General features: G+C 43.7%; 1 protein-coding gene across 2 annotated transcripts in view; it reads left to right on the top strand.

Annotated features, from left to right (window-relative positions):
• ACP1 (acid phosphatase 1) overlaps positions 1–14,365 on the top strand; it is a 30,043-nt gene extending 15,678 nt beyond the window's left edge. The window contains exons 3-6 of one of the 2 annotated variants that reach the window (XM_068280375.1): positions 2,575–2,688; positions 5,774–5,835; positions 11,375–11,480; positions 14,081–14,365. In XM_068280375.1, the coding sequence (XP_068136476.1) occupies positions 2,575–2,688; positions 5,774–5,835; positions 11,375–11,480; positions 14,081–14,161 (363 nt within the window). In that variant the 3' untranslated portion in view covers positions 14,162–14,365. Of the gene's footprint in view, positions 1–2,402; positions 2,517–2,574; positions 2,689–5,773; positions 5,836–11,374; positions 11,481–14,080 lie in introns of both variants that reach the window. The other variant, XM_068280374.1, reaches the window with a different exon arrangement.
• The last annotated feature ends 5,101 nt before the right edge of the window (positions 14,366–19,466 follow it).

The following is a 19,466-nucleotide window of genomic DNA, read 5'->3' as shown; positions in this document are numbered from 1 at the left end:
GAGAAACGCAAAATGCTCACAAAATCGCTTTGTGTAGCAATTGCGTTTGCGTTTTTAGGATTAAATACATTGTATTTATTCTTTTCCGGGTCAGAGGTCACTTCCTGACTTACGTCAGGGACTGCAATACAAAACCGCTCAGAAAAAACGCTTAAACACCCTAAGCACAAAAACGAATCGCCCACCCAAGCGCCGGGAATCGGGGAAAAAAAAGACGCCTCAAAAACAGCCCAACGCGGACGGACACGCGAGCCGAACGCAATGTGAACAAGGCTTTAGGGCGTTCTCATACCAATAGGGATTTGCATCACAAAACATGGCATGCAGTACTTTTGGAGTAATTGTAATTCGGTAACACGAATAGAAAGGCAAAATCATTAGCACTCTTTGGTGTGAAACGGCTCTAAATGATGTAAACACTAAGCCCTAATATAATATTTCAAAGGAATTCATTTAGTAAGCCAAGTAGTTTTACACTCATGTGGAATTGGTCCTGAAGCTGAGTGGTTCCAGGTGTTTATACTAAAATGAATCTGAACTTACTACAGTTAAAATGAAATGAAAAAGGTTTTGCTAGGTTAAAATTATGCATCAATGGACCTGATTCACTAAACCTAACACACAAAACATTAAAAAGGTGGGTTTTTTTTGTGTTTTGTACCATGTCCTTTTCCTTGACAAATGGGACTCAGAAGCACTTGGTGATTGGATAGGGATGCCTGTTCACTCCGTGGAGCAATAAATGACTGGTTCCTGAATAAATGTGCAGACTTCCATTGAGAATTTACTTCATGGTATGATTAGTCATGGTCAGGCACCTAAAACTATAGAGGTGTGCAAGCCTGCTGCCAAGTACTGTACACCTTGCACATCGAAATGTTTAATAACATTTAAAGGGGAACTTCAGCCTAAACAAACATACTGTTATTAAGTTACATTAGTTATGTTAATTAAAATAGATAGGTAATATAATCTTTTACCCACCCTGTTTTTAAAAGACCAGGCAAATGTTTGTGATTCATGGGGGCTGCCATCTTTGTCATGGGGGCAGCCATCTTTTTGGTTGAAAGGAGGTGACAAGGAGCATAAGACACAGTTCCAACTGTCCTGTGTCCTGATAACCCCTCCCAGCTGCACACACTAGGCTTCAAACGTCAAATTCAAAATGTAAAAAAAAAAAAAAATTGCACCAAAACAGCACAACGAGAACAACAACATCAGAAATCCCATCATTCTTTGCACAGCATAAGGGGATCTTCTGTGCAGCTTAAAATGAGGCTTGTATAAGAGAAAAAAAGTTCTGATGCTGTGAAACTGTTAAAGAAACACCAGGCCTTTTCAGTGCTGCTGAGTCGATTTTTAGTCTGGAATTTCACTTTAACGCACAGAAAGATCTGTGCAGCATAGACCTATGTCTATGAAAAATTGTCAATTTTTGAAAAATAGAATTGGAAGTGAAAGGGATAAGGTTGTTGAGATATATATATATATATATATATATATATATATATATATATATATATATATATATATATATATATATATATATATATATATATATATATATATATTTTATTAAAAATATATATATTATTAAAAATATATATATAATATTTTTAATAATTTTATTTTATTATTATTTTGTTATTATTATTATTATACCAGTACCTGGCAGTCCTGCTGATCTCTTTGGCTTCAGTAGTGTCTAAATCACACACCTGAAGCAAGCATGCAGCTAATCTAGTCTGACTTCAATCAGAAACCCCTGATCTGCATGCTTGTTCAGGGGCTATGGCTAAACTTATTAAAGGCAGAGGATAAGCAGGACAGTCAGGCAGTTTGCATTGTTTAAAGGATACTTTTGCCCTAATTTTAAATGAGAAAATGATGCCCTGTGTGTGGGAAGGTGCGCATAGGCTTACTGCACCTCCCGTGGCCCGCCCACTGTGCCTCCCCTGCTAATTTCCTGGTTGGCGCCCTTTGACCTGGAAATGGTTCCGGACGGGTACGTCCTCACGCTGGCGTGCTTATCCTCCACCGGCGAGCCCTATCACAAGAAGCCCAATATTAGACTGCGCAGTACGTCCAGGTCAAATGGTCAAGAAATGAGGAATGGGAGGCACATCGGGCAGACCGTAGAAGACGCCGGGCTATGGGAGGTGCGGCAAGCCTATGCGCACTTCTATATAAACACAAGCAGTGTCCTTTTTAAATTAGGGTTAAGGTATCCTTTAAAAGGAATATGTCAGCCTCCATATTCCTCCCACTTCAGGTATGCTTTAAACTGTGGTTCTGTTTATTTGACTTGTTGACCTCGGACACACAGGAATTTGTTGTTTTCAGTGGAAGCATGTTTCCTGCGGAGGAAGCCACGTATAGACCTTCTTGTCTTTCTGTTGTAGTGGAAAATAGACAGTGCAGCCACCTCCACCTATGAAATAGGAAACCCTCCTGACTATCGAGGCCAGAGCTGTATGAGGAAGCACGGCATCGACATGAGCCACATAGCCAGGCAGGTAATGTACCTCCATCACATCCATTATTCAATCCTATCCATTATGTTTTGTGTTGCAGTGGTCGATAGACAGCGCTGCCACGTCTCACTGGAACGTGGGCTGCTCCCCAGATTCACGGGCCATAAAGTGCTTAAAAAGCCATGATACCGAAACATCGCATAGAGCACGGCAGGTATAGGACAGTGCATTGTGTTCTATGATTCTGGAATGACAACTCTTTCTTCCACCTCTCACAGATGTCTGTGTCTTGTGTCCTATCTTGTGTTCTGCTCACTGGACGGTATTCTCTGTTATGTAATGGCTTCCACCTTCATGTAAACCCAAAGCTACATAGACTGAAATGAGTCACATCCCATCAGGTTTAGCCTCATTATTTGGTACAAGTTGTTTTTGACCCAGAAGAAGCCAGCTGGAACTTTGTAACCAGTTTTACCTCATGAGGGAGAAATATTCTTGCTGACTTCAAATTGTTGTTTGATGAATTGTCTGTCAGTCCTATGACCATCCTTTATTAAAGATAAATTGATATTGTCCATTGTAAGAAACCTATTCTGTCCTCTTTAAAGAGTACCTCCAGTATAAAATAAAGAACCTATCATATATCTCTATCTTGATGCAGGATTAGGGGTGACTCATTACCAACCTGATCGGCGGTAATCCATTCGTTCAGGTGAGCGCTTCACCCTCCTCAGAATTCGGCCATTGTGAGTTTTTGATAAGTTCTGCTGAGGCTCTAGCCACACCCATCTGCCATGGCCTCCCCTCAGCTCGGCAGCCGCAGCCTACTTAATGGCTGCTGAGCTGGGTGCAGCCTGTGGCAACACAGACATAGGTTTCTGAAGACTTTGGGAAACGTGGCTGTGTGACAGCATTGTCATGGAGGGGGGAGGAGCTTCACTCCTGTAATGAATCACAGGCGATCAGGTAAGTGAGACCTCCTTCCTCTCCAGCCTGCAGCATTAAGATAGCCTGGCATGGAATGCTCTGTCTTTTATACTGGAAGTGCTTTTTAAGGTATAAATCCAACCAAGCTGTTTGGAAGGGCCCAGGGGAGGTAGGTGGACCATTTTATGGGTTTCTATCTCTGCCATTGCATTTGCAAGAACTCGGCATTGGAATATTCCCTCTCCCTGAAATGAGGCTGTGGTTTGGCCTAGGCCTCCAGAACATGCATGTTCCCTCATGGTGGCAGGTCAATCACCTAATGACCTGTAGTAGTGCATAGTGTGCATTGCACCTACATCTGTATTTTGTAGGCCAATGTTGTAGCCTTAGTATGTTCTTACAAACTCTGCAGCAGAGGCAAGCAACCCATAAGCTGCTACACTGAAATCCCCAAGGCCTTTGCAAGAGGCCTGGCTGGAGCTCTCCATTTAATTTTTCTATTGATTTAGTGATTTTTGCCATAGCTGCCTCCCATGTTAAGACATTCTATACCTTAATCACTTAAAGGAGTCATCCGGGAAACATGGATAAAATAAGGGCTACTAACCGGGGGCTTCCTCCAGCCCCAAGCTCCCAGCATGTCCCTCGCCGCAGCTCTCCCCGCAGCCGTTCGCCGCAGCTCAGTCCCGGTCCCCGGCGATGACGTCAGGCCGACCTCCAGGTCTGCCTGTACTGCACCTGCGTGAGTGGCGCTGTCAATCAATGCCACGTGGGCCGGAGCGGACTGCGCAGGCACAGTACAGGCCGACCTGGAGGTAGGCCTTGCGTCATCGCCGGGAGCGAGCTTGCGGCGAACTGCTGCGGGGAGAGCTGTGGCGAGGGACATGCTGGGAGCTTGGGGCTGGAGGAAGCCCCTGGTAAGTAGCACTTATTTTATCCATGTTTCCCTGATGACTCCTTTTAAACCCTAAAGAACCCTTTTCTTTTTATTAGGGTAAAATCGTCTCTCCTCCACACATTTCTTATACTGGTGCTCTTGTGTATTGCCCACAGGGTAGAAGGGTTATGTTACACATCTTTATCATGGATGTTAATATATATATTTTTATATTCATCTTTGATGTATTTATACACATATTAACTAAATTACCTCTGTCTTGGCTTTTTATTAGCATGCATGCCTGCCTTTGAACTCTCCCCGGAGTTTCTATGTCCTCTTTGTCATGTGTTGCCCAGAACCGCATTCCATAGTCGAGCACAAAATTCTAGTTACATTTCCCACTGTTCCAGGGAAAGTGCAGCAGCCAACCAGATTCCTCTTTTGTTTGTAAACATTCATTAAGTAAGGTTAGTCATAAACTAATGTGTTTATGTCAAAAGCGGAGAGTTTTTAAAGGAAACCTGTAATGAATAAACAATCCCTGGGGGGTAGTTACCTCGGGAGGGGGAAGCCTCTGGATCCCAGTGAGACTTCCCCGTCCTACTAAGCCTTGGCGATCCAGCTCTGGAAGCCCCCGAACATCAGCGAGGTAAATATTTACCTTTAGGGCTCCAGTGCAGGCGCAGTAGCGACTCTCCACCCGGGCTCCGGCAGAAATAGCTGAGTCTGATCAGGTCTGCTGTACTATGCAGGCGGCTTACGCTTGCGCAGTAGAGTGGACCCCTAATCGGGCTCCACTATTTCCACTGGAGCTTGAGAGGAGTGCGTCTGCGCTGGAGCTCTGAAGGTAAATATTGCTGCTGCTCCTGAGCAGTGCTTGGCGCTTGTCAGGGGGATTTTTTGGGGGAGCCAGCGCTGGATCCCTGAGGCTACAGAGGACGGGGGAAGCCTCATTAGGATCCTGAGGCTTCCCCTTTTTTTTTTTTACAGGTGTACTTTAACTTTAGGATACTGTATACATTGGCCCATTGTGTACTGTAAAGGCATTTGGCATGCGTCTCTGCTTATATTATGCAGCTTATGTCATATCGCCCTTTTTAAAGTTTTTGGTTTTATTGAATATGCAAAGTCCATCACCAGGTAGATCACTGCTGGCTGTGTCCCCATTGGAATGTACAACATCAAATCTCAAATAGGAACCATGCTGGCTACCAGGACAGGTTGTGAGAGAAGGCAGTAAGATCTGACGCAGCTCCTGACTCCTTTCCTGCTCTCATACTTTTCAGGACAAGAGAACTGTTGGGTTTGGTGGTCTCTATGAAAATGTGGAGATATCACAATGAGATAGGATAGAGAGCTTTTATTTGTATTGCTGGACTATAAAGCATAAAACTAGACAGACCTGAAAAGTTTCAGGCAGAAGTAATGTTTTATGTCTTAAGCTGGATTTATATGGAAAGTTGGTATTAACTGAATTTTGCTTTATTTTCAGATCACAAAAGAAGATTTCATGTCCTATGACTATATATTATGTATGGATGAAAGTAACCTTAGGTTGGTATGAAGAGGCAGATTCACTGTTTCACACTAGTTTTTTTTTCTTCTTCAACGTTTCAGGTTTGCATTAAGGCCCACTTCCATTATTGCGAATCTGCATGCGTTTTCTGCACACAGATTCGCATAACCAATACAAGTTAATTAGCCTGTTTCCACTTGTCAGGACAACAGAGTGGTTTTTTGTACAGGAAAAATCTGCACAGCAGAGCCATCAGAATTCGCACACCACCTTGTGTATGCAATGTAATTAATAGGAAATTCTCATCCGTTTTCGCTATGCAAATTTTCCATGCAAATTTGCGTACATTTTTGCATAAAATCAATGTAAGGGCCGTTTCGACTAGTGCGGTGCAATTGCTATGTGAAAAACGCATCAACGAATTCACATGCGCATGCAAATTTGTATGCAAATTTTCTTGCGAATTCACATGCGTTTTCGCGTTCCTGTATAAGGATGCAAATTTAGCTATATCAGTGCCTGTGTGCGTTTACGTTTATTATTAGGTATGCAAATCTGCATACATAAAATGCATGCAGATTCGCTGTAGTAGAAACGGGCCCTAAAAGCACACAGGTACTGACATGGTTAAAATTCACATACTTACTAACATATGCGAAAACGTGCGCAAATCCGCTTCTGCATGCGTTTCTGCATTTTCACTAACAAACTCGCATTGCACAAGTGGAAACGGGCCCTTACAGTATGCCTATAAACACTACGCTGGTATACTCTACTAAGTCTATTCTTTGACAGTATAAAAAAATGGTGGATGTGGTCCCCGACAACCTGCGTGTACATACCTCTGCCCTCAATACTGAAGATTAAGAATTATTACAAGCCAAGCAGGACTTTTGTAGGATGCGATGGTATAAATCAGAGATAATACACCTGTCATCAGGAACAGCTGAGACCCCCTCACACATCCACATGTATATAAACCAATAGGCTCAATTTTATAGTCAAAATCGCATTTATCATTCAAATTATGGTGACAACAACATACCCCACACAAAGACTATAATTTTACAATAGTCTGGCTACATAGATTCGTTAGCAAAGTTCTGCACCTAAATATGTAACGTTAATCTTATAATCGTTAGAAAATAAGTCTCCTCATAATCAAAGTTGGCCAGCGCAATGCCTCATAGGACAGGCCAAATGATTTGCATAGCTCTGCCTCCTTCTGACTGTATTAAGCTTGGCAGCCTTTCCATCTCACAGGCCACGCCTCCTCTGCCCTTAGACAGCCCATCCCAGGACTCAAGTCAGGTATGGACTATGGACAAGGCAGGGAGCCGTGATATACCGGCGGCGGGGAGCCGCGGAGAGTGGCTGCATTAATGTAAACAGCTATCAAGCGACAATCTGTGTGTTGCTAGCGTGACAGTTTTTATAAGGGGGACAGCAGCGAATGGGGGGGGGGGGGGGGGCGGCTGGGGAAACAGTATTAGGACACAGAGGCTGGCAATAGTATGCAGAATGTGCCTCTTTGTCCTATATGAATTGCAGAAACCCACCTTTGGCTCTCTGTAAGGGCCTGTTTCCACTAGTAAGTGATGCGAATGCGGCTACTGTTGAAACACATGCACGACAATGGAAGAGTTTCCACTGCGTGCATGTTGTGCGGCGCATTGCGAGAATCTGCAGCATGCTGCAGATTTTCGCACGGCCGCATCAGCCCGCAGCCGCGTCCCATCTCCTCAAGGGATGCGGCCGGCGGCGGATGTGATGCGATGCGGCTATGTAGCTGCATCGCACCGCTCCTAGTGGAAACGGGCCCTAAGGGTATACCAAGTTTGACAGTTAACAGAGGAGCTGTCAGCCATACCATCTCAGAAAAAAAAAAAAAAACATACATAATTAGATAAATACTTGCTCTACTTACATAACATATGTATTGCACTGTCCACACTTTGATTTTAGTGATTTTTCTATAGTAATAAAAGAGAAAATCCTTCTTAGCATTTCCCATTTTAACTGTCTATTTTGAAGCCAATCATCATTTCCTCCCTTACTCTCCTCGGCCTGATTGTGTATGCATTGCCCACCCTTCTCCCAGTCCTCAGACACTCCGACACAACTCTGGTGTGCAGAGGTGTGGGAGGGGTAAACGGGAGTGGAAGAGGCTTCAGGCTGCGTTATTTATGTCTGAGGGGAAAAAGGGAGTAAAGTAAAGAAGAAAGGAAAAAAAACAGCATGCCCTGCAACTTCCTTTGTGTGGCAGATGTACCAAATGAGAGCCAGGAGACCTGGGAAATGATATTCTATTGAGAATAAAAGATATAAATAGAGAATTTTTTTGACAGTTACTCATTAATATGAGCTTTAAGCAGACTTGTACAACCATTTACCCCAGAACCTATTTTGAGTCTTGGGGAATAAAACTCTCACACCTATTCAGCCTTTGCTACAATACAGACGGTTGGACAAATTCAGTCATTAAAATTTATGATTCAACTAGCTGTAGATGTTCTCTTTTCTTAAAGGGAAGATTCAGGGAGGGAGGCCGACCTGGCCAGGCCGGCTGCCAGGTCGGGCTCTTCTGCGCTCCAAGGCCTGGCACTTCTGCGTCCCACGCGGGCGCGCTGACGTCATCAGACGTCCGCCGGGCTGTACTGCGCAGTACTGTACTGTCCGATGACGTCAGCGCGCCCGCGTGGGACGCAGAAGTGCCAGACCTTGGAGCGCAGAAGAGCCCGACCTGGCAGCCGGCCAGGTCGGGTCGGCCACCGGGAGCCTGCGGAGCGGCGGCGAGGGCACCTCCTGCCTGCCACGGGCTGGAGGAAGCCCCAGGTAAGTGGATATTGATTTTTATTTTTTTACCCCCCCTGCCTGAACCTTCCCTTTAATGATAACTTGTGGCCTTAATCCGATGTCTCGACTCTTCTGGGGCTCTTCAAAGTATGGTGCTAAAATACTTTGAAAAAATCGGCCTGTAGAAAGCCACATGCACACTTTGGGGTTAAAGACCTATGGTGGTAATATTTGAACAGTGATCAGAAAAGATATTTTATTTTATTTTTTTATTTATTTATTTTTTTTTGCTTAACATGTAGGGTTTATTGAATAAAAGTCATGTCATTAAGTTATTACAAAAATGCGGTCAAAACACAGACCGAATGTTCACTTAACAAGCAGTATCACATTCCAGAAAGCAGTTGTTACCGCATACTCATACTGTACATTGAAATCCAATGATTAGTATGAAAAGGTAAGATAGACCAGACATTTAGTAATATACCAAGAGAAAAACAATATTTACACCCTAAAATAACAACCCCCTAACACGACCAGTCTTTCTCCAGTTAAGAATCTGTAACATCAGAAGAATTCGCACTGACCTATTGCCATTCTAGAGTGTCTCATTCACTAGTCTGTCTTCCACAGTAGGAACCAAGGATTGGATCCAGAATTTAGCATATGATTTATGGGCAAGGTTCAATGATACTAGGAGGAAGACCTTAGTAGATGTACTAGTAATTAAAGAATACATTTTAGGGTTGAGCCTTTTTATCATGTAAATTCTTTTTAATGAGAAACTGAATCAAAAGCAATAACATTGTAATTTTTTATATTCTGTACCAAAATAAAGCACTTGTTAAAAAAAGAACCAAGTAATTGAATGTAAAAGAGAATACATAATTTATTACTGTAGGGGCTCAGCTTTTTAAATATGCGTGCCCTGAGCGTATATTACCATTTTTGCAAACGGGGGCTTGTGATTATTGATGCGGTGCAACAGGAAAACAAAAAACACAACACAGAAAAATTCCAAATATATTACCTGCATACATTGCACTAGAAACATAATTTTAAATGTTTGGATAACTGGGACAATTGGGTTTTATCCCCGATAGCACTATAGTGGATGGGAATAGAGAAATAGTGTATTTTTTTTTTTCCTCATTTTTTCGCTTTAAATGCATACATAATTGCTAAAACAAATATTACCCACACAAAGCAGAATTTGTGGGGTAGAAATAGATATTGATCATTTAGGTGTGACAGGTAGTGATAAAGTTGTTGGTGAAAGAATGGGAGGAATGCTAAAATGTGAAAAATGCTCGTGTCCATAAGGTGAAAACAACCCATGGGCTGAATTGGTTCAAAGGACACCTGAACTGATAAGGATAAAGAATTTGCCATATTTATTTCCATTTAAACAATACCGGTTGCCTGGCAGTCCTGCTAATCTTTCATGCATCAGTAGTGTCTAAATCACACATGAAGCAAGCATGCAGCAAATCCAACAAACATCTGATCTGCATGCTTGTTTGGGAGCTACGGCTTAAAGTATTAGAGGCAGAGGATCAGCAGAGCAGCCAGGCAATGTGCATTGTTTAAATAGAGGTAAATATGGAAACCTTCATATCTCTCTCAGTTCAGGTGTGTCCTTTAACCACTTAACGACCGCCTAATGCCGATAGGCGTCGGCAGCTCAAAGTGGTGTTTCCATGGAAACGGTTGCTCGTTCGAACGGCCGTTCCATGTCAGTTCACGGAGGGTGTCTCCGTGAACAGGCTCGTGTCTCCGTGAACAGCCTGCGAGCCTCCGATCGCAGCTCGCAGGCTAAATGTAAACACGCGGGGAAGAAATCCCGTGTTTACATCCATACGGCGCTGCTGCGCAGCAGCGCTGTAAAGGAGATCGGCCTCTGATTGACCGGGGATCGCCGCCGTCTGATAGGCTAAAGCCTATTAGAGGCGCTACAGGACGGATCTCCGTCCTGTGCTGCCCACAGCCAGCACAAGAGGTAGGGAGAGGGAGGGAGAAAAATCGCTGCAGAGGGGGGGCTTTGAGGAGACCCCGCTCGTCCACACAGAGCGGCGGCGATCAGACGCCCCCCATCAGGACATCCCCCTAGTGGGGAAAAAAAAGGGGGGGGGGAAGTCTGATCGCCCTGCCTAAATCACAATCTGTGCTGTGGGCTGGAGAGCCCACGCAGCACAGATCAAACAAAAATCCCCTGGTCCTTAAGTGGTTAAAGAAAACCTGAACTGAAAATTACAAGTCAAAATAAACATACACAGGTCATACTTGCCTCCCATGTAGTTTACTCCTCAATCCCTTTCTCCTCTCCCGCGTCCTGTTTGTCCACTGTGATCAAGGGAATTCTCCGTCCTCCATTTTGAAAATTGCCATTACCCCATAACAGCTTTCTGGTCAGCACACTGTTAAACTGTAACATCACCCACAAGAGCCATAGGGAAACATGGACATTACCTGGTAAATCAGTTTTCCTCTCAGCTATAACTGACAGCAACTGATATTTTACTGACAGCAACTGATATATTTCAGATCTGACAAAATATTGTCAGAACTGGAAGGGATTATTGTCAGAAGAGAATGGTAAGCTTCTGAGAGGAACCGAGGGCAAGGTAACTATTTAATGTGCATTTGAAGTTACCTCATGTGTTTATTTTAAATAATTGTACTCAGTACAGGTTCCCTATAAGACAAGTGGGGTTTTATGCAATCAGTCAGAAGAGCATAATCACATCTGGGTGCTCACATGTTTTTCATTTTGTTTTTCAGAGATCTTAAACGTAAATGTAGTCAAGTAAAGAACTGCAAGGCTAAAATTGAACTTCTTGGAAGCTACGACCCTCAAAAACATCTTATTATTGAAGATCCATATTATGTAAGTGTTCTAAAATCAGTTGGCTGTTCCAATTGAAAGAGAAATGACAATGAACTGTCTGGTGAGCTGTGTAGTGCTGGAATCACAGCAGCTAGGCTGTGCCAAAGTCATAACATCAACTACATCTACCTTTTTAAAATTAACTAAATCAGAGATAATCCATCTCTTCTCCCTCCCTTCCTCATTACTATATAGTATGTACAGTAGGTGTGAGTTAAAAAAAAATAACCTGGATATGGATTACAGTAGCCCCAAATAACTAGTATGTAACATCCGGACCACTAATAGAAGATGTGTGTGGAAATGTCCTAATTGCTGTCCAGCGCTCCAGGATCCTTACTACGGTACAGGAACCAATAAAGTACCCCTGAACTGAGATGGGCATGGGGGCTGCCATTTTTTGTAATATCCTTTTTTTAGCAATACCAGTTGCCTGGCAGTCCTTCTAATCTTTTTGGCTGCAGTAGTGTCTGAATCACACCTGAAACAAGCATGTGGCTAATCCAGTCAGTCTTCAGTCATAAACACGATTGTCATGCCTGTTCAGGGTTTATAAAAATAAAAGAAACCTCAATAGCGTAACACAGTTCCCAGCAGTATAGGTTCCTTCTCAAGTCAGACGTCTTTCTATTCCAAGTGTTAACCACCACCTCACCCGAATTGAAATACCACTCACCGTTTACTAAGACCACCGATTCGGTCTTATTTGCGCATTGGGGTTATTCCCATGTCACCCCCGACCCTTTGGACCAATCTCTGTGTGTGCGTAGGGATCTTCGTTCAGACCATTCCCTTCAGCCTTCTTTCAGCAATCTCAACACGTTCTGGGACTAATGCTAATTTAGCAGACCATACCTCGAAATATAAACACTCCCATAGCATAATACTGTCAGTAATTTGGAGCATACCTCTGCCGCTGCTGCTAGCAGCGCGTCTGTGGCTTCCAGGCCGGCCGAGCCGGCATGCGTGACGTCAGCAAGCGTCCAGCGGGAGACCAGTCGCGCGTTGCACAGTCTATGAGTGTTGGCGGGCGCACGTGCGGTCAGCGTCGCGCATCCTATACTCTTAGAAAACGTGTCAGCTGACACACATTACTCCACCTCCGCATTCGGATTGGCTGGGCTGGCTGAGGGCATGCCTGGTTTCTACCCCGGGCTTCTTAAACCCCATGCACTCATTCCATCATTGTCTGCTCTAGCTAACACTTCTGTGAAGGCTTCAGACCTTAGTCAGTTCCGTGTGTGGCTTGAACCGGCAGGACCCCGGGGATTCCATACTAGCTCAGCTAAATTATTATATTGATTATTGTGCTTTGACCTCTGCCTGTTTCACTAACTACTCTTTGCCTCTTGTACCTGTACCTTTGCCCATCTGACCTGTTGCCAACCTCTGCCTGTTTACTCACTACGATTTGCCTGCCGATTTTGTACCTTTGCCCATCTGATCTGTTGCCGACCTCTGCCTGATTACTCACTACGATTTGCCTGCCGATTTTGTACCTTACCTATCTGATCTGTTGCTGACTCGATTTTTCGGACTATTCTCTGTGTATGTACTGAAGTATCAGTTGCTGCCTTACTGATCACTGTATTATTTATTCCTGGCGCCCCCCTCCTGGGAACGTCAGATTTCTGTCCGTCTGCTAGTGTGCCCTTACACTAGAAGATCGTTACAAATACTGTGTGTTAAATATCACTTATTAAAATGTTAAGTCATAATAGGCATAGAGTTCTTGTCACGGGCTCTGTCCCATATCGGTGACCGCTGGATGAGTATCTGAGATTAAAAGTACAATTTGGAGACAAGTTTTCAAACTTGATTTACCAGCTGACTGCTGGAGCGCTGCACCTTGATTTATCAACCTGGAAATCCATATACAAGCACTTCCTGGTCTGCATGGACCTATAACTAAAGCTCACACATGAATATCATTTTTGATTGAAAAAAAATGGTTAAAGTGGCCTTGAAGTGAAAAAGATGCCCCTAGGGTGTACTTACCTTGGGAGTTAAGGGCTCTGAATCCTAGAGGCTTCTGTCGTCCTCCCCTTCAGCCGAAAGTCTGTCAATGGCTTGTCAGTGCTGTGCGCAGGCACACTAGCAACTTTCTGATCGAGTCCACTCTACTGCACAGGCGTGAGCCACCTGAATAGTAGAATGGCCCGATCCGGGCTGAGCCATTTCCGACGGAGCCCGAGTGGAAAGTCAGTGATGTGCCTGTGCAGGTAAGCCACAGGTATTGTTTTAATTGCTCTAGCCTGCCTGCGCTGGATCAGGCTGGCCGAGAAGAATGAGGGGGGGGCTTTCCCCGTTAGGTAAGTATCTGCTTTTTCAATTTAATAAACTCACTGGTTTTCTTTTACGTACTACAGTATAACAATTCAAGTTTGGTTATTATTCAAGTTTCTGTATGCTGTTGACAGTTAGTGTAAGTTAAGACTTAAAAAACAGCACCTGTGAATTGAAGACCTATAGTTTGATGTCCATATCACCCCCTTCCACAAGGGTATAATAGCTGCTGCTGTAGATGGCACAGTCCTGGAAATAACGTGGTTTCTGAGTTTGTCTGTGATGTTGTTCATGGTGGTCTTCCTGTTTTCCAGGGCAGCGATGATGACTTCGAGACAGTCTACCAGCAGTGTGTTCGATGCTGTAGATCATTCCTGGAGAAATGCTCCTCCTAGAACCACTCACGAGCCACACCGCCTGCAGTTCCACCAGTACAGGAATCCATGTCTAGTATTTTACCACAGAACAAGGCCGGATGGATTCTCTATAAAGTGATGTATTTCTCCTCCACTTTAGAATATTAAATCAGGTGTCAACACTTGTTTCATCCAGGAATTCATTTAATACCAAAAACACACAATAAAAAACATTTTAATTAAGCAGATGTTTGCCGACAATTTGTTTGCTTGCTTAATATGTGTTGAATTGGACATCTAATGGAGAAACGTGTTTTACTAAAAGACATTATTTTATTCAAAAGCATGTTTTCCTTGCCATTCACACAAATGCTGCTCCTAAACCTCAGCATCTTCTGTGTGCCCAACCACAAGAGGAAGTCACATGACAAAGTTCCGAATCTGCAAGATTGAGATTTACAGTCAGATCCTGTCTGAGTGACAAAAGGAAATATATAATTCATTTGAAAAGTTATATTTTTGAGACTTTTACTGAAATGTGAAAGAAGCAATCGAGTCGGTTGTCTATGGGTAGGGTGTGTGGTTGGTGCCGCTCTGTGGAGGTGGGATGATCTGGCAAATAAAATATATACTTTACAAACCTTGTCACCCCTATTGCCAGTATTTTAATGGTGACCACCACAACTTTCTATATTTTGATTTGGGGGGAAAAAAAAGATTATAGTTCCTTTTAAACTGCCTTTTAAAATGCTACCGTATTAACCACTTGAGGACCGCAGTGTTAACACACACACACACGGCCATTTTTAGTTAAATAGGCCACTGCAGATTTAAGGCCAAGCTGCAGGGCCGTACAACACAGCACACAAGTGATTTCTCCCCACCAACAGAGCGCTCTGTTGGTGGGGTCTGATTTCCCCCCCCCCCCCCCCCCTGTGTTTGTTTTTTTTTTATAATATTTTCCAATAAAATGCTGCATTTTTTAAATTAACTTTATAACCATCCATCCCTCCCCCCGCCAGCCTATCAGCGCCGGCTGTGATGGGCTTCAGCCTATAACAGTGGATGCCTTCCCAGGGGGACAGCAGTGTCACACACCCTGATTTACATTCTGGAATTTAGCACTGGGGGTGACATCTTTAGATCTGCCAGGTGATCTGTACGGAATGTTTGTTTCTATGTACAGTGGTAGATATTGCTTGCTTGGCAGTTGGAAACAGATGCTAACAACCACCCCTCCCCCGCTCAAATGATCTATTCTACAAAAGGTAAATCTTTCTCATGGGATTACGTTCAATGCTTGGTACAGTTCCTCTTTAAATACACTTACATTGTAAGCCTAAAAATAATGTATGTTACATGATATTCATATTTAAACAAAACCATAAGCCAGCAGAAACAAAGCTCTATGCATAAACCAGTACAGAAATGTTTGTGGTGCTGATGATATACAGGCAATCATTTCTTAATGTGTTCCAAGTGGTAGAGTTTAATGATCACTACTGGGGCTAAGAACATCTGTCAGCAGCCAGCTACTGCTAAGTCATATGGCATGGCAAAAAGATGTCACATGTGCACTTTTTACAGTCCATATTCTTCCACTCCAGCTGTGTGAGGAATCCCAGCAAGAAAACACTGCTGCTTTTGACTGCTGCACAGAGTGATTTTACTGGGCTCAGCAAGAGGGTGCAGCATGTCACACAGAAGGCAGAACTAGTCTGGAATTGCATACAGTAAAAAAAAAATAAAAAAAATTCTGCCTATATAGTTATCCTAACGTTCATTGTCTGAACATATTGTCATTTGTGTAAAAACCACAACTTGCTCTATTGCAGTGCTAGAAGAAGCCATTGCACGGGCACCTCTATATATTGTTCAGTCAGAGGGAGTTGTACTGAAAGTAAGTACCACTGAGCTGATAATGGTATTTTTGTTTTATCCATGCATGTGCATAAGTGGAGCCGTGACATATGTCACAGCATCACTCTTACCTTCATACACCCCCCTGCAATTCTTGTCAGTTTTAAACTCGTACTCCCGTTGAATGTGAACAGGAGAAAGAGGCAGTCTTTCTCCTCTGTCCGCCCCTAAGCATGCCCGGTTTCCCCCCCCCCCCCCCCCCCCCATTTCATGCACCCTTGTGTCTGTTAGCCGCCCCTTTTATGCTTGCTCCCAAAATCGATGAATTTCAGCTTCACTGTGTCACCGACTGAGTGCTGAGCCAGAAGTACTGTTGAGGTTGGCTTTATTTTGGTGGTGACATTCGCGAGTTCCTTAATGGGTGCTGCAGCAGAACAGGACCACAGCCAGAGGAAAGAAGACCGTGAGGAAATTCAGCAGTTGGTATTTAATGCTGCTATGCTTGGGTTTTCTGCCGACAGGTGTTTTTTTTAGTTGTTTGTTTTTTGTTTTTTTAATCGTCAGGAGTACTTGAAGGAAAAATGATGCTCAGGATCAGTGCAGTTTTGACACATCCGTAACGGAAGATAACCTTACCTTCTGCTGTCTACATCAGAGAAAATCCTGCACAAATCAGAGAGTTGTGCATGTGTGCAAATACCTCTTAGCACAATTAAAGTAGCTAAGTGCTCAATTTTTTTTTCCAAAAATGACGCCTACTGTGTGTGTGGGGAGATTGTGAGCTCCTCTGAAGACTGTCAGTGACGTGACTATGTAATCTAATGTACAGCACAAGATGTGAGTGCTATATAAATGAATAATAATGTGGTAGGATATTAGAAAATAACTGGTAGTGATTGTGAGCTCCTCTGAGGACAGTCAGTGACATGACTATGTACTCTGTACAGTGCTGCAAAAGATGTCAGTGCTAGCTAAATACATAATAATAATATGGTAGGACACTAGACTATGACTATGGTATGTAAATACTTACAATAATTAGGGTGACATACTAATGGAGTTCTTTTAGAGGGAGATATCAAGAGGAACGGAATGCAAGATAGAGGGAGGGAGGAGTAGAATATTTAGAGACTGGGCAAATATACATTTTAACTTTTTCTCCTGTTATCTTCTGTGAGATAATGGTCATCTCTTTTTTAAAATCACTTCAGCATTTTACAGTTGAAAAAGTACCCAAAAGTTGGTGAGAAAATACCATTAAATGATTTTGTGTGTTCTTTTGCTTGCTGGTGGTTTTAAAATGCATTTTATGACAAGGTGTGAAAATATCACCAAGCAGAAAATTCAAGAGAAAAAGTGAATTGTATATGAGCCTGGGAGGAGAGGAGATAAAGGGGGAGATACAGCAAGAGAAGGGGGGAATGGAGAGTGACGGGATAGAAGACAACATTTTAGCCTTGCCAAAATAGGGTCCTATGTTCTTATTTTGGCCAAAACACAATTGGGATACTGGGGGTATATGTCAATGGAGACACATGGGGAAGATGTTCAGGGATGGCTTTACTAGGGACTCTGGGAAGATATAACTGTACTCGGGAGACTGGAGATATGACAATGCTGGGGTGACACATGGTGGCCATACTGAGGACCCTGCAATACTTGGTGATGGCACCACAGATTATGAAGGAACATGTTTGGGGATAATTTGTAGCTACAGATCTTTAAATCAGGAGTCCTAACCAATAAAGAAAAGTGTGAGAAGAAAGTGGGGGGTAGAGGTAGTGAGCAATACAGCTTAGGGGCAAGCTACCAGGATTCTGGATTCTCTAGTATTTGCTTCTCTCAGAGTGCATCCGGCGCACATGTGTAGAAGCTCTGTAATCTGACCTGTCAGTTATTAAAAATACAATAAACTTATAACCAACACAAAATCTTCCTTTTGTTTACCTACACCAGTGGTGGCATACCTTTTCGAGACCGAGTGCCCAAACTTCAACTCAAGTCTCTTGTCTCCCGTAAAGTGCCAACACACCAATTTGAACAAAATGACCCCCCACCTCAGAACATAAGAGATGACAAATGCCAGGCCCTCAAACCTACAGTGACCAGATTTTTCTGGGTTTAACCTTGGGCAGGGGGGTGTTTGCGGCGCTAAGCATTTCAGCAGAAAGTAACGCAGTGGGCATCATTTCAGCAGAAAGCAACGCAGTGGGCATCATTTCAACAGAAAGCAACGCAGTGGGCAACATTTCAGCAGAAAGTAATGCAGTGGGCAACATTTCAGCAGAAAGTAATGCAGTGGGCAACATTTCAGCAGAAAGTAATGCAGTGGGCAACATTTCAGCAGAAAGCAACGCAGTGGGCAACATTTCAGCAGAAAGCAACGCAGTGGGCAACATTTCAGCAGAAAGCAACGCAGTGGGCAACATTTCAGCAGAAAGCAACGCAGTGGGCAACAGTTCAGCAGAAAGTAATGCAGTGGGCAACATTTCAGCAGAAAGTAATGCAGTGGGCAACATTTCAGCAGAAAGTAATGCAGTGGGCAACATTTCAGCAGAAAGCAACGCAGTGGGCAACATTTCAGCAGAAAGCAACGCAGTGGGCAACAGTTCAGCAGAAAGTAACGCAGTGGGCAACATTTCACCTGCAAAAAAAGTAATTTACTTACCTGACAGAAGTCTCCTCTCCTGGCGGCCTTTGGCATGCAGCTCCCCGGACCATCTTGTTTGTGCATATCTCCTGCGCTGAATGCAATAACAGGGCTACGGGAAGATGGCGCCTGAAGCCTTTTCCTTGAGATACAAATAGTCTCCAGTACAGGGCTTAGGACACCATCTTCCCGTAGCCCTGTTCTGCCTGCCGGAAGACTATGCAGGCTGGAGCGGGGCTGCAGACTATGAACTGGCCGCAGCGTCTAATAGACCAGTTCATGCAATCGGACGGGACAGCGATGGCGTGCCAGCAGATTCGGCTACGCGTGCCCATAGGTTCGCCATCGCTGACCTATACTAAACATGGTATTTCCTGGTCAGTATAGCCAGTAAATTAATGAGCTGATTGTGACGCCGTCGGTATGACATATCGAATGCGTCATGGAGTTACCAACGCTAGTCCTTCGCAAACCACCCAAACTGACAGTTTTTGGTTTAAATACACTTTTTTTTTTTCCCTTCACCAAAGGGCTGGAGAAATCTTTTCATGGTCAGCTAATTAGCCTCCTGTTGAAAAGATTTTCTGCCAGCACAGGGACCCCCAACCAACCCCCCCCCCCCCCCCCCCCGTACATGAAAAGAGCAGCCACAGGAGGTCCTGCTAACATCCTGCAGAAGCCACTTAGAGACTACAGCTGGCTTTCTCAATGACCTTAGGAAAACCTGCTGTGACCTCAGGAATCCCAATATTCATATGTTCTCCATATTCCCTTCATAATTCCTGACATAGCAGATCTCCCTGCCCATGAAATCTGCACAGGTTATGGGATTCC

This window comes from Hyperolius riggenbachi, chromosome 4, assembly GCF_040937935.1.
Source record: "Hyperolius riggenbachi isolate aHypRig1 chromosome 4, aHypRig1.pri, whole genome shotgun sequence".
Classification (NCBI taxonomy): domain Eukaryota; kingdom Metazoa; phylum Chordata; class Amphibia; order Anura; family Hyperoliidae; genus Hyperolius; species Hyperolius riggenbachi.
This window is presented reverse-complemented; position numbering and strand designations above follow the sequence as displayed.